Genomic DNA, 14,831 nt, shown 5'->3' with positions numbered 1-14,831 from the left:
GTGCTGGTTTTAAATTTGGACAAAAATAAATTAGATTCTAATCTCTGATAGTACTCAAGAGGCAATTCCAGAAGTTCAAAGACTATTTTAAGGGAGAAAAAAAGTATTTTTATGATCCTAACAGGGAGGAGGATTTCACAAATAAAATTTTAAAAAAAGCACAAAGTATAAAAAATGACATATTTGGTGCTTTTATATTAAAACAATATTATAATCCAGACAGATTTTGGGAGATAAGCTGAAGTCTGAAAGTCTAATAAAGATTAGTATGTAGATTATCTGAAGAATTTTTACAAATTAGTGAGAAGATGATAACCTAACTGAGAAATGGTTAAACGTTAGCTAACAAAAGAGATGCTGAACCTTGCTAGTAATTTGGGAACTGTAAATTTAAAAAAGGTACTATTTCATTCTCACTACATTGGGAATAATTAAAATATCTGTTGTTGTCAAATGTTAGCAGAGACAAGGGAAATGAATTTATGCTATGAGTAATGTGAAATCAGCAAGTTATAAAGTGATATTAATTTGACCCCTTAGGAAGACAATTTGACATGTTCTAATAAAACTGAAAATGTGCATTATGTATATGCCAGTAGTTCTGCTTCTATATATGTGCCCTAGAGAAACTCATACAAGTGTATAGAAAAGTGATATGTTCTTGGCAGCATTGTATCTTATAGTGGGAAACTAGAAAGAACCTAACAGTCTATCAGTAAAGGAATGGATAAATAAAATGTGGTATGTATTATATGATGAAGTAGCAAACATCAGTTTAAGTGAACATATTAAATCCTTAGCTTTTAACATAGTTACTTTAAAAATTGAGTGGGAAAAAAGGGTTTCAGAAGAATATACAAAGTTTGGAATGATTTGGGCAAATGTATTCAACATAATATAATGCTACATGTCATTTAGAAAAATTTTATTTATTTATTTGTTCTTTTTAGTCATACATGACAGTAGAATGTATTTTGACATACCATACATACATGGAACATAATTTCCCATTCTTATGGTTGTATATAATGTGGAGTTACACTGTTTGTGCATTCATATATGAACATAGGAAAATTATGTGCCATTCGTTCTACTGTCTTTCCCATTCCCATCCCGCATCTGCTGTGCCTCCTCCAATCTAGTGAACCTCTATCCCCACCACCCCCATTGTGAGTCAGCATCCACATATCAGAGAGAATATTAGGCCTTTGGTTTTTTGGGATTGGCTTATTTCATTTAGCATGATAGTCTCCAGTTTCATCCATTTACTGGCAAATGCCATAATTTCCTTCTTATTTATGGCTAATATTCTATTGTGTATATATACCACATTTTCTTTATCCATTCATCTATTGAAGAGCATCTGGTTTGGTTCTATAGCTGAGCTATTGTGAATTGAGCTGCTGTGAACATTGAGCTACATGTAATTTTAAAGATGTCTGTAATGGGGTAGAAGTAATGACACACTAGGACAGAAGGGTTCGTTCATGTCAGTAACAGAAAAGTGGTAGCCTTTAGAGAGAGAGAACAGGACTGAATAAAACAAAGGGGATTTTAACTCTTTAAAGTATGTTTTAATTATTTTGTTTTTAAAAAGTTGAAGTGAATATAAAAACGTGACTATTTGTTTCTCTTGAGTGAAAGGCAGGTGGATATTCTATAATTTTTTCTTCAGTTTAAAAACTTTCCAACTTAGCCAGGCATGACATGCCTCCAATTCCAGGGACTCAGGAGGCTGTGACAGGAGGATCATAAGTTCAAGTCCAGTTTAAACAATTTAGTGAGACCCTGTCTCAAAATTAAAAAATAAATAAAAATAAAATTAAAAGGGTTGGGGATATAGTTTAGTGGTAAGGCTCTCCTGGGTTCAATCCTCAGTACCAACAAAACAAAATAACTTTCCAATTTAAAATTATGATGATACACAAATATTTGATTTTTGTTACACTCTTCTCTCCATCCTCAAAGTATTTACAAAGCCACACTGTAAAAGTGAAAACAGTTATTTACTGCTATCTTGCCATCAGTCGAAATGCCCCACACATGTAGGTGTATGATTTTGCCTCTGACAGGCATAATCAGTGATGAGGAACGAACTATGAAGTTAAGAGTCTTTTAGGGATGATCAGCAGATTTAGAGCTGCTTCTGATGAAATCTCTATTCAGGAATGGCTTGAATTACTCAGTTTAATGAGTGTTTTACTAATATAAATATATATAAGCATATGTTATAAGTATATATAAGCAAATATAAGCATATAAGCATATATATAAATTTGTATCATCTGAATGTTTTTACATGAATGTTTTTACATGCTTTGATTTTTTTTAAGGTATCTACGAATATTTCAAAATGTGGACCTATCCAGCAATTTTTACTTTAGGTAAGTTATAACTTAGTTTTGTCTCTATTAATAATCACTTAAAGTTTTACATTATTTTCCAGGGGGTATAAATAAAGTGAGAGCACCCAGTAACACTTCCTACATTAAAAAAAATAACCAAATTATTTTATTTAAAAGCATTTAAATGTAGTTATTCCTTTTAAAAATCTGATATTTGAAAATTCATACTGGGAAGTGATATTGAACAAAATATATTGTTGTATTGTGTGCATGTCCAAATATGTAACAATCAATCCCACCACTATGTACTGTACCAATAAAATTGGAAAACAGAAAATTCAAATGGATAAACTAAAGGGTAGTCTGACTATAAAGCCAGTTTTTTTTTTTTAAGATAGGACTTGATGTGTTTTAAGGAAATATTTTTGTTTTGCAGTTTTGAATTAGAAACATGAACTCTGCATTCAGCCAGAGAGTTGTAACAGTGTCACAGTTCAATTTTCACTGAATAATCTGGCAAAATTAGGTGCAAATAAATTAAAAATAGGACAACTATTGCAATACTGACATATTGCTGGTGCCATCTCAGATTAATAATTTTCCTGGAGAGAAATTAAGTATATATGAAAATACCTCCTAAGAAAAATATATTAGGAGGGAGAATATGAACCCCCATTAAAAAAGAGACATTTTTGGACATATATTTATGGTAGCCTAACAAGCAAACCAGCCAATCCAGGGATAGTCTGAATATCAATAATTAAAGAACAGGCAAGTAAATTATGGTATAGCATTATGATAAAGTGTTACACCACCACTGATGTGACCAATATGTAGATCTAGTAGAAAGAATTATTGTGATAGATGGAAGATTCTGTCTGCTATAATATCCAAATTAAAAAATAGAACACAAAATAGCATGTGCTAATAAGAACCTCAGTCATGAGAACTGAAAGAGAACCTAGCACATTTATAGCTGTTGGTATTATATACTGACAGGGTAATTTACATTTTTTAGAAATTTATTTTTAATTAATAGATTAATCACTTATTTATGAAATAAAAACATGTCTACTATGTAGACTGATGTCTTCATTTATGTAAAATTGAAATTTGTTTTAATAATCACAGAGTGAAGGGCTCTTCATGGAAATAATTTTCACTTCTGTAAATATTTGTTTTGTTTTGTTTTTAATGCTGGGGATGGAACCCAGGGCTTCACACGTGCAAGGCAATGTTCCACTGCTGAGTCATACCTCCATCCCCATAAATATTTATTGAATGTATATTTTCCTTGTATTTTATCATCTTCTTTTTAGTCTTTATTGCCTGATATTATGTTTATAATGTCTGAATTATTACTGAAATTCAGTGGTACTATTAAAAATGGTCTTCTGCTTCATATTTCTTGGTTTGTCTTCATTAAGTCTTTCCAAAAGTAAAAATAATGAAGATTAAAGTTTTTGTGCCTCATCCATAGTCTTTTAAGAAGAGTATACTATATCCTTAAGATTCAACTAGAATAAAGCAATTGTTTAAAATAGGAAGAACTGATTGTTAAAAGTCAGAAACCAACTTTTTTTTTTTTTTGAGAGAGAGAGAATTTTTTAATATTTATTTTTTAGTTTTCGGTGGACACAACATCTTTATTTTATTTTTATGTGGTGCTGAGGATCGAACCCAGCATCTCACACATACCAGGCGAGCGCGTTACCACTTGAGCTACATCCCCAGCCCTCTAGCTTCTTAATATAGCTTTTATCTCTTTAAGATTGTCTACTATAAAATGAATGGAACCATCAAGAAAATGTAGTAAAGTTGAATTTCATAAATGAAACTGAAATCAGTTTCAATTAAATTATGTAAATAAATTTAAAAAGAAATAATAAGGTGTTTGATTCTCCAGTCAGAATTGTAATCATCTTAAAATATTACTAAAATATTTTAAAAACAAATTGTGTTAACCTGAAGTATTCAAGATACCTTTTAAAATTCTGTGCCAAAAATATATGCTAGAGATACTCATGAGATTGTTAATTATGTGAAATCAGAACTGTAACAGGTTTCTTTTGGCCTAAAATCCAAATTTTATTTGCATAGACTTTTATAATTTTTATAAGGTTTTACTCTCCTGAAACATGTTTCACTGTAATGGCTTATCTTATATTCTTATTCTTGTTTTTTATTTAGTCATTATACTACCAATAATAATTAATATAATCATTTTGGCTCATGTGTAAACTAGTGTTCACAACCATGTACTATTGTAGTGGATATTGTAATAACTTCAGGATCCCATCCAAATACATATGAAAATGTGACCCCTATGCATAAGACCATGAATGTACATTGATTTCAGTATGAAGCAATAAATGCACATTGTGCAAACCAATGAATATAAGTTACTCACAATGTGTTATTTATTTTTACTCATGCAAATATCTTAAGTCATGCCGTGAGTTTTTGAATTTCCAATCATGTTCATATTTTGCTATTTTACAGTGCTTATTTGAACAGCATTACTTCTAAGTTGAAAAAACAGGTGCTAAGTAATTTAGTTCACAGATTTTAATTCCATATGGGAGCAAGATCATGAAACGTGCTTTGCTTTTGTAATTCTCAAGTTAAAATTCTCTTCTCAGTTACAGCTATGATTTGTCTCACTCACTTCAGTATAATCTTACTGTCTTGCGAATGCCCCTGGAGATGTTAAAATCAGAAACGACCCAGAGTCGCCAGGAGAGTTTTGACATCTTTGAAGATGAAGGATTAATTACACAAGGTGGAAGCGGTAGGTGCTTTTCAGCATATTTAATGTATGTTAATGTGGCGTCCATGAAATGGCATCTCATTAAATTTATTCACATTCCTCTCATATTTCTCCATCCCTCAGTGCTCTTTATCTTTACATGGGGTTGTTTTAGATTCATGAACTTGACCAATTCATTTTTATAGAGATCATTAATCACCATGTGATTTTGTTTGTAGGCCAGCCAGAAAATTGTATGCTGACATTTTCTAGCCATTATTCATGCACTTTTTTTTCTTTGTACCAGGGATTGCACCCAGGGATTTTATTCACTGAGCCACATTCACAGCCCTTTTTATTGTTTATTTTGAGGCAGGGTCTTGCTAAGTTACTTAGGGCTTCACTAAGTTGCTGAGGCTGGCTTTGAACTTCTGATCCTCTTGCCTCAGATTCCCAAGGCTGTGGCATTACAGGCATGTCTCAACATGTCCGGCTATTCATGCACTTTAAAAAAAATTTTTTTAAATTTGTTTTAATTAGTTATACATGGCTGTGGAATGCATTTATGCACTTTGATACATATCATACATAGATGGGATATGATTTCTCATTTTTCTGAGTGTACATGTTGCAGAATCATGTTGGTCATGTAGTCACATATATACATAGAGTAATAATGTTTGTTCATTCTACTATCTTTCCTATCCCACATCTCTTCCCTTTTCCTCCCATTACTTCCCTCTACCTAATCTAAGGTAATACTATTCTTCCCTAGTGCCCCCGCCAGCCTTATTTTGAATTAGCGTCCACATATTAGAGAAAACATTCAGCCTTTGGTTTTGTGTTATTGGCTTATTTCGCTTAGCATGATATTCTCCAACTCCAACCATTTACTGGCAAATGCTATAATTTCACTCTTCTTTAAAGCTAATATACCATTGAGTATATATACCACATTTTCTTTATCCACTCATCTATTGAGGGACACCTAAGTTGGTTCCATAGTTTAGCTATTGTGAATTGAGCTGCTACAAACATTGATGTGGCTACTTCACTATAGTATGCTGATTTTAAGTCCTTTGGGTATAAACTAAGGAGTGGGATTGCTGGGTCAAATGATGATTCCATTCCCAATTTTCTGAGGAATCTCCATACTGCTTTCCATAGTGGTTGCACCAATTTGCAGTTCTACCAGCAATGTGTGAGTGTACCTTTTTCACCACATCCTCACCACCATTTATTGTTGCCTGTATTCTTGATGACTGCCATTCTGACAGGAATGAGATGAAATCTTAGAGTAGTTTTGATTTTAATTTCTCTAATTGCTAGAGATGTTGAACACTTTTTCATATATTTATTGATCAGTTGTATTTCTTCTTCTGTGAAGTATCTGTTCAGTTCCTTCACCCATTTATTGATTGGGTTATTTGTTTTTTTGGTCTTAAGTTGTTGAGTTCTTTATATATCCTAGAGATTAACACTTTATCAGAGGTGCATGTGGTAAAGATTTTCTCTCAATCTATAGGCTCTCTTTTCATGTTATTGTTTCCTTTGTTGAGAAGAAGCTTTTTAATTTGAATCCATCCCATTTATTGATTCTTGATTTTACTTCTTGTGCTTTAGGAGTCTTATTCAGGAAGTCAGATCCTAAGCTGATATGGTAAAGATTTGGGCCTGTTTTGGTGCCAATAGCATGTCGTTTTTGTTACTGTAGCTCTGTAGTATAGTTTAAGGTCTGGTATTCATGCACTTTTTATTGGTCTAGACTTTTTGTAAAGTATAAATGGAAAAATTTTTTTGTTAATATCAGAGAATATCTTATCTTCCATCATAAAGACTAATGCAACATTGTTTTTTTTTGGGGGGGACAATAAGTTGCCTAGAAATTTACATATAATATCTCTAAGCCTCATAAAAATTACTTGATAAATATGAATGATGTAGTGGATTAGTTACTTGTTGTTGCTATAACAAATTACAACTTAGTATAACACACATTTATTATCTTATAGAAGTCAGTTTTCCCAAATGTGTCTCGTTGAGATAAGTTTGGTGTATCAGCAGGGCTGCGTTTCTTTCTGGGAGATCTAGAGGAAAACCAGTTTTCTTGCCCTTTTTATCTTGTGGGGGCTCTCTCATTTCTTGGCCCTCTGCTCCCTTCCTTCCATTTTCAAAGCCAGTAGCAGCCATCCAAGTTGTTTTTCTACATTACATCATTTTAACATTCACACTCCTCTTTTCTTCTTTCATTTATAAAAACCCTATGATTACATTGGGTTCACGTGGATAATCCAGAATAATTTCCTTGGCTCAAAGTAATTTGCTTAGTAGCCTAAATTACATCTGTACTTTTATTCCTACATGGCATGTAATATAACATATTCATAAGTTCTGCTGATTAGGATTCTGACACCTTTGCTGAGGTCATGGATTAATTTTCCACACAAGGGAAAACTGATAGGAAATAAAGAGAGGGAAAAAAGTGGGACAGTATGTAAAAAGGAAAATAATACATTTTGAAAAGTCTCTGCTGTGTGTCATATAATGTGGCAGGGGCTTTGCAAAAACTCTTTAATCTGAACAACATCTCTGAGTAGTAGGGTCATCATTTTACAGTTTAGAAAATGGCGATGTTAAGTAACTTGCCTAAGGTGCCAAAGTGGAAGAGTGTCTGCATTATTCATTCTCTCATGTGATGCGTTGAAAGGACAGAGAAAGTTTAATTTTTATAAATGCATTATAGTACGTAAATAAATACTCTCAGCCAGGTGTGGTGTACATGCCTGTAATCCCAGTGACTCAGGTGGCTGAGGCAAGGAGGATCACAAGTGTGAGGCCAGCCTGGGCAACTTAGTGAGACCCTGTCTCAAAATAAAATTTAAAAAGGGCTGGGGATGTAGCTCAGGGGTAAAATAGTCCTGGGTTCAATCCCCAATACCACAAAAGTAAATAAATTAATTAATACTTTTATCAGATCATGTTTTGAGGCAAAAAATAGTATTGCTTGACTACTATTCAAAACTGGTACCGTATTTTAGGCTATTAGTTTATACATACACTTGTTTCTTACTTGTCACTATAGATGACTTTTTAAAACTCATTGATGTTTAATACACTTATATGTGGATATTCTGAAATCATGTTTGATGAAATTAACTTCTTCATGTGAAAAAGGCCTGGTGTAATAATAACTACATTTTATGGAAGATTGAGTAATGTGCCAGGCTTATTCTCAGCAATCATTCTAAGCAGTTGTTTTAAGCACTTTCTATGCAGTACTAATTTATTTCATGCACAGAAACCACATGATTCAGGTGCAGATGAAGAAACAGAGGCACTGAGATAGTAACACCTGTCATGCTACTGATAAAAGGCAGAGCCAGGATGTCCTAGGCCCAAGCACTCTGATTGAATGCTGTGCTCTCAACTCCTGCTCTCTGTTGTCTCTTGGCTTCTTAATGTATTTGTACATGTGACTTTACTTTCCCTCTGATTTTCCTTTCTCTTAAGTTAAAAACTCTCAGAAATCAGAAAAAGCATTTCTTTTTTGATTTTAGTACAGAATCAGCACAATGCTGTAGATACTGATATAAATTATATCTAATGAAAATGACAATTAATCAGGCATCTTGCCTTGAAGTTAAAAATGTCATTGGAAGAACTTAAAAATGAGTTGAATGTCAATCAGTTTTCTTATTTTTTTGGCATCAATTTTTATTTTTCAGGTGTATTTGGGATCTGTAGTGAGCCTTATATGAAGTATGTGTGGAATGGTGAACTTCTGGGTATAATTAAAAACACAGTGCATCGTGACTGGCTGTTGTATATTATTCATGGGTTCTGTGGGCAGTCAAGTATCCTTTTTGTAAAAATTTAAGTATATATTATTAAACTTGCATTGTACCAATTTGCAAAAAACTCCATGCAAATAATATGATTATAATCATCATTCTATACATTCTAATGCCAGGCAATAGAAATACAAAGAAGAAAAAAGATTGTTTGAACAGACCTGTTATGTGCATAGAAAGATTAATAAGTAGCAAAGAAGAAAACGCTATATGCATATTAAGCTATTTAGTATCATGCTATTTAGATCATGCTTCTCTGGGAGGAGCAGAATTCCTGGCAAGTGGATAGGATGGTGCAGGACAGTCTCATGGGAATAGAACTTGGACTAGGCCCTAAATAAAACTCAGACTTCAAAAGTACAAGAGAGAGAGAGAGAGAGATCATGGGTTAGGATAGCACTGTGAGAGTAAAAATGGAAAAATACACGGCAGTGTTCTCATGGCTTGTGTATAAAACTCCTAGGAAGGTAGGAGGTAGTGGAAAGCAGATTGGAGGGGTCAGATTGCCAGTGATCAGATAGCCTTAGTGGTCAGGCTACGGACTTTGGGTTTGGTGTTTGAATTTTTGAAAAAAAAATTTTTTTCAGAAGGGTGAGATATGTGTAAAGTAATATTTAGGAAGCTTTAATGGACAGCCATTTTCAAACTGGGTTAAGTAAAATGAAGGAAAATAATATACTAAATAGAAGTAGGTTGAACCTTGGGGTGAGCTGGTGAGTTCAATTTGAAGAAAACTTTTTTCCTTTTCCAACTTGATCTTTCATTCTAGCTAACGTTGAAGGCATTCAAGAAATTGTCGTTATATTGTGAGGTTTAGAAAGGCAGTGTATAGTATCTATAAGTGGATTTAGTTTTTTTCTGTTCTTTTTGAGAGGAGGGCATTTGTACATTTGCATTTTTTAGTTGACATTCTTTTTTTTTTTTTTTTAAAGACCTATAGTTAAAGCTTTAAAGGAGTGGTTTCTTTGAGACCAGTAAGTGGGTGAATGTGACCTAAACATTATTGTGCCTTCTTAGGCCAGACCATTTGGGACGAGTGGAATCAAGGGGCATACCTAGCCCGAGAGGTTTGCCTTAAAGAGTGTCAGTGTTGTCTTCTTTATGGCAAGTGGGGAAAGAGGCTAGATGCAGACACAGGACTTTGGAAATGGAGATGAGTGAGATTGATGTGCTACACTTGAAAATCAGGCTTATTACTTTATAATTATTTTCAACCAGAGAGTGGTATTATCAACTTGATCATTCACTGCATAATGAGATTTAACCCTGAATCACTTTCATCTGTTCCCCAAAATAAAATTCACCTGAGGAAAAAAACAAGTTTTTTTTTTTTCACCACCAAAGATACCAAAGAGAATGTGCTATAGTTTCTAAAATGTAGTTCTAAACCATTTTGTATTTCTAAGATCTAGCTCCAGGACCTGGGATATATTAAGAATAATAAATGTTTGTTTTTTAAAACAATGAACAGCATCATAGATTATCATTTTAAAGCTTATTAGTTTAAAAGATGAATCTAGTTTTCTGGTTATCAAGCATTTAATGAATCCTGGAAGTCTGTATCAAGATAAAAGTAATTGCTCTTTATTGAACATTTACTATAGGCTAGGCATTAGGAGTTTACAAGCATTACCTCGAGTAGTCTTCCCAATCACGTAGCAAAAGTACAAGCTGACTCTCCTTTATTCAAAATGATTGGGACCAGAAATCTTTCAGATTTTGGATTTTGGGGATTTTGGAATATTTGTATAAACAATGAAATATCTTGGGAATGAGACCCAAGTCTACATGTGAAATTCATGTTTCCTATAAAACTTAAATACTTGTCCTGAAGGTAATTTTATATAGTATTTTTAGTGTGCCTGCATTTTGACTATGACCTATCACACGAGGTCATGTGTGGAATTTTCCACTTGTCACTTATGTTGGTACTCAAAAATTTTCAGATTTTGGAGCGTTGGAATTTTATATTTTTAAATTAGTAATTTTTAACCTATAGCTACTTTCTAATTCCCATTTTATAGTAGATGAGAGTGTGGCTCAGAAGTTTAAATAAAGTCCCATAACTAATAAGATGTATGTTGTTAAGCATTGTACATTAATTCAGTGTTCAGATTTTGGACCTGTTTTATAGAATTATGTTTACTCTATTTCCTCAATATTCTATATTAATTCATAATTTAAACAACCTAATGACACATGCTTTCTTTGGAAAGTGTATGACTCTGAAGACTATAGGCAGAATTATTTGTACTTATTTTCTTACATGATTTGATTATAAGAAAAGACAGATCTACCCTTGGCCAGTACCATTTCCTCTGAATTCATAGAAATCACACCTTAGACAGATTGGGTTTTGCTAATATTCCTGCATAATTCTGAATATTTATCAAATTCATTTCTCTTCCATTCTTGTGTAGTGTTTTTGGTGTCTTTAGGCCACTGGACAAGATATATTTAAATGTACCCTTAAAGTATAATGATTCTCTTGGTTTTGTGTGACATTTATGAATGCTAAACAACTTTAACTTGAATTCTAAGAGCTGTTGATCTATGGACGACCTGTGTATGTCACTCTAATAGCAAGAAGATCCAGTAAGTTTGCTGGGACCCGTTTTCTCAAGAGAGGAGCAAACTGTGAGGTAAGATTACAGACATAATCGCCGCCAACATTTTAACCTGTTACATCAGCTTTGCTGACATAGCTGAAGCAAAGTGGAATTGAAGAAGTGCAATTTCTTAGTCTGGGCTATTATCAAGAGAATAATTAGTTCTTCAGAGTATATGAAACTTGTGAGAAATATGACTAATATACAAATGTTCTGAAAAGTCAGCTATCTTAGAATGAGTTACACAATGGAGTTATGAAATGTCTAATGTTTTAGAGGATGAGCCATTTATGAAATATGTGAACAAATGTAGTACATATTAATATAGAGACAAAAATGGCAAAGCTCCCCACTCAAAAAATACCTGGAAGGCAGCCCTCATTATTGAGAGTACGTTCATGATGAAAAGCAAAGTAGAGCAAGACATGGGAAAGCCATTGTCCTCTTCCCTTTTTTGCCCAGACTTCTTTACTGTTCACATCTGGAAAATAACAACAGAAGTCCACCCATCTTGTCATCAGCCATGTTACTCCTTTGAGTGTTCCCTCTCTGCCTATAATAGACAACTTGAGTCTTGAGCAAATGTGTCATCAAGAAGACAGATTGAGTGGGGCATTAGGTTTTGATCTTGGATTAAAATAGCAATATTGTTCTTCAACTTATATCAGCACTGAAATTCATTTTAACTGATACTTTTAGAAAAATCAGAATTTTGCAGCTATATTATTTACTTTGAAATGGTCAAAGGATTATCAAACATGTTATTTTTTAATTTTATTTTTTATTCTCATTTGTTATGTATGACAGCAGAATGCATTACAGTTCATATTACACATATAGAGCACAATTTTTCATATCTCTGGTTGTATTCAAAGTAGAGTCACACCATTCGTGTCTTCATGCATGTACTTAGGGTAATGATGTCCTCTCATTTCACCTCTTTTCTACCCCCATGCCCCCTCCCTTCCCCTCCCACCCCTTTGCCTTATCTAGAGTTTGCCAAGACCTCCCTTGCTCCCCCTCCCAACCGCACTATGAATTAGCCTCCTGATATCAGAGAAAACATTTGGCATTTGGGTTTTTGGGATTGGCTAACTTCACTTAGCATTTTCTTCTCCATCTCCATTCATTTACCTGCAAATGCCATGATTTTATTCTCTTTTATTGCTGAGTAATATTCCTTTGTGTATATATACCACATTTTTTAGTCCATTCATCTACTGAAGGGCATCTGAGTTGCAAACACATGTTATTAATGCTTCTAAAATTGTTCTTTGTCATATCCGTGTATACTTTTATAAGTAAAGCTACCTCCACCACCACCATAAACACCATCCCCCCTTTTTAACTTTTGTCTATCAAGTATTATTTGAATCTCTTTTGTCCTTTCATTCCTCTTTGGTTTCCAGAATTCAATTTTTATATTTTTCTGGCCTTCCTCATCTCCTGTATAATTTCATGTAAGTGTTTTTCTTTTCTGTTTCTCCTTACTACTACACCAGTCAAGCTGCTCTCTGTTACTTGAGCTATTAGCTATTTAAATTGATTTTTTCTAGTCTATTCCATGATACTTTTAATTGCTTTCCTTTATTGCATTTTAATGGTTTTGCTTTTCTAGTATGCACATTGAATATTGATAACATTTACTTCTTTTTAAGACATTCAAAGAATAGGAGTTATAATTTCATTGTATTCTTGAAAATTTTTTCATTCAAATGTTCTGAGAACACAAAATATCTTTAAATGCACTTTTTTTTTCCTCCCAGGGTGATGTTGCAAATGAAGTGGAGACTGAACAGATACTCTGTGATGCTTCTGTGATGTCCTTTACTGCAGGCAGTTATTCTTCCTATGTGCAAGTTAGAGGATCAGTTCCCTTATACTGGTCCCAGGACATCTCAACTATGATGCCTAAACCACCTATTACATGTGTGTGGAACAATCTTTTTAATAGTAACCCTTCTCTACTCATCTTTAGAGATAATGAACTGTAGTCACAGAAATCTAATAAATACTTAGGTCCTGTACAGTAGCTAAGGAAGAAGAGTAACTTCTATTGTGCCTCAAATATGCTAGGCAGGTACTCTATATTGAGCTACAGCCCCATCCCCTTTTTTATGGTTTTTGAAATGGGGGTCTTGCTAAGTTGCTTAGAGCCTCACTAATTTGCTGAGGCTGGCTTTGAACTTGCAATTCTCCTGCCTTAGCCTCCTGAGTCGATAGGATTATAGGTACATGGCACCCCACCCAGCCTTCTGTTGTTTTTATGAAAGAAATGTATCATTAATTTTGACTATTAAAAATGCTTTATATTTCACCTCAGAAATATTAAAAGCATTCACATTTAATAAACACATGACGAATGAGTGTCCAGTAAATCCTTGAGAGGGATTTGGGAAGCAAAAGTACTAGATAATTGAGTTATATTTCTTTTAACAGTAAAAGATGTTTAAAGAATGCTTATTTCTGCTTTATGATTTTTCTTTGAGTATTCATTTATTTTTTTTCCTTCTCAGTGGACCAGGCAGATCCATTTGCTCATGTGGCTGCCCTTCACTTTGACCAGATGCTTCAGAGGTTTGGCTCTCCCATCATCATTTTGAATTTAGTAAAGGTATGATGTGCTTATCAAACACACTAGACAACTTTTCGTCAGCACAAAGGGGCTTAACAAGCTGTGTTTTCCCTTTTCCTTGAGAAGAGACTTGTAGATTATCATGCTGTGACAGCTCACAGTGTCTGAGCCATCTGAACTATTGTTCTTTGGCCTCAGATTCCATGTGGCCTTTTTCTTACATACCTGTAGGAATCAGTAGTATGTTTTTAAGGGAAGAAAGTGATTCAGCATATCAGGCTCAGATTTTTTTTTTCTTTGTGTGTGTGTGTGTGTGTGTGTGTGTGTGTGTGTGTGTGTGTGTGTGAGAAATTTCTGCCCTAGTTCCCAGGACAAATTGGAGGAGCATGATGATAAAACTGCCATAGCCTAGCCTTGATATAGCCAGCTTTCTCTACAATCTGTCAGAACTCCTAGATGAAGTAATATATAGTTGTGTTATTTAGCTTTGTGTCTCTGTGGCCAAAATATCTGACAAGGACAACAAGGAGGAAAAGTTTACTTTGGCTCATAGTTTCAGAGGTTTAGTCCATGATCAGCCAGCTTCATTGCTCTGGGCTCAGGGTGTGGTGGAGGAAAAGTATTCAGCTCATAGCAGATGGGAAGGAGAGAGAGGGGGGGGAGGGAGGGAGGGAAAGAAAGAGAGAAAGGGAGGGGAAGGAG

The 14,831-nt window shown here is 34.0% G+C and overlaps 1 protein-coding gene across 3 annotated transcripts in view; it reads left to right on the top strand.

Moving 5' to 3' along the window:
* Positions 1 to 14,831, top strand: part of Fig4 (FIG4 phosphoinositide 5-phosphatase) — a 105,348-nt gene that overhangs the window by 22,499 nt on the left and 68,018 nt on the right. The window contains exons 5-10 of one of the 3 annotated variants that reach the window (XM_005330160.4): positions 2,334 to 2,384; positions 4,988 to 5,136; positions 8,820 to 8,948; positions 11,487 to 11,587; positions 13,321 to 13,483; positions 14,071 to 14,168. In XM_005330160.4, coding sequence (XP_005330217.1) covers positions 2,334 to 2,384; positions 4,988 to 5,136; positions 8,820 to 8,948; positions 11,487 to 11,587; positions 13,321 to 13,483; positions 14,071 to 14,168 — 691 coding nt within the window. The remainder of the gene's footprint in view (positions 1 to 2,333; positions 2,385 to 4,987; positions 5,137 to 8,819; positions 8,949 to 11,486; positions 11,588 to 13,320; positions 13,484 to 14,070; positions 14,169 to 14,831) is intronic. The other 2 variants (XM_040283202.2, XM_040283201.2) reach the window with 2 other exon arrangements.

The sequence above is a fragment of the Ictidomys tridecemlineatus genome, chromosome 8 (assembly GCF_052094955.1).
Source record: "Ictidomys tridecemlineatus isolate mIctTri1 chromosome 8, mIctTri1.hap1, whole genome shotgun sequence".
NCBI lineage: Eukaryota > Metazoa > Chordata > Mammalia > Rodentia > Sciuridae > Ictidomys > Ictidomys tridecemlineatus.
The sequence above is the reverse complement of the archived record's forward strand: the minus strand, read 5'-3'. Positions and strand labels throughout refer to the sequence as shown.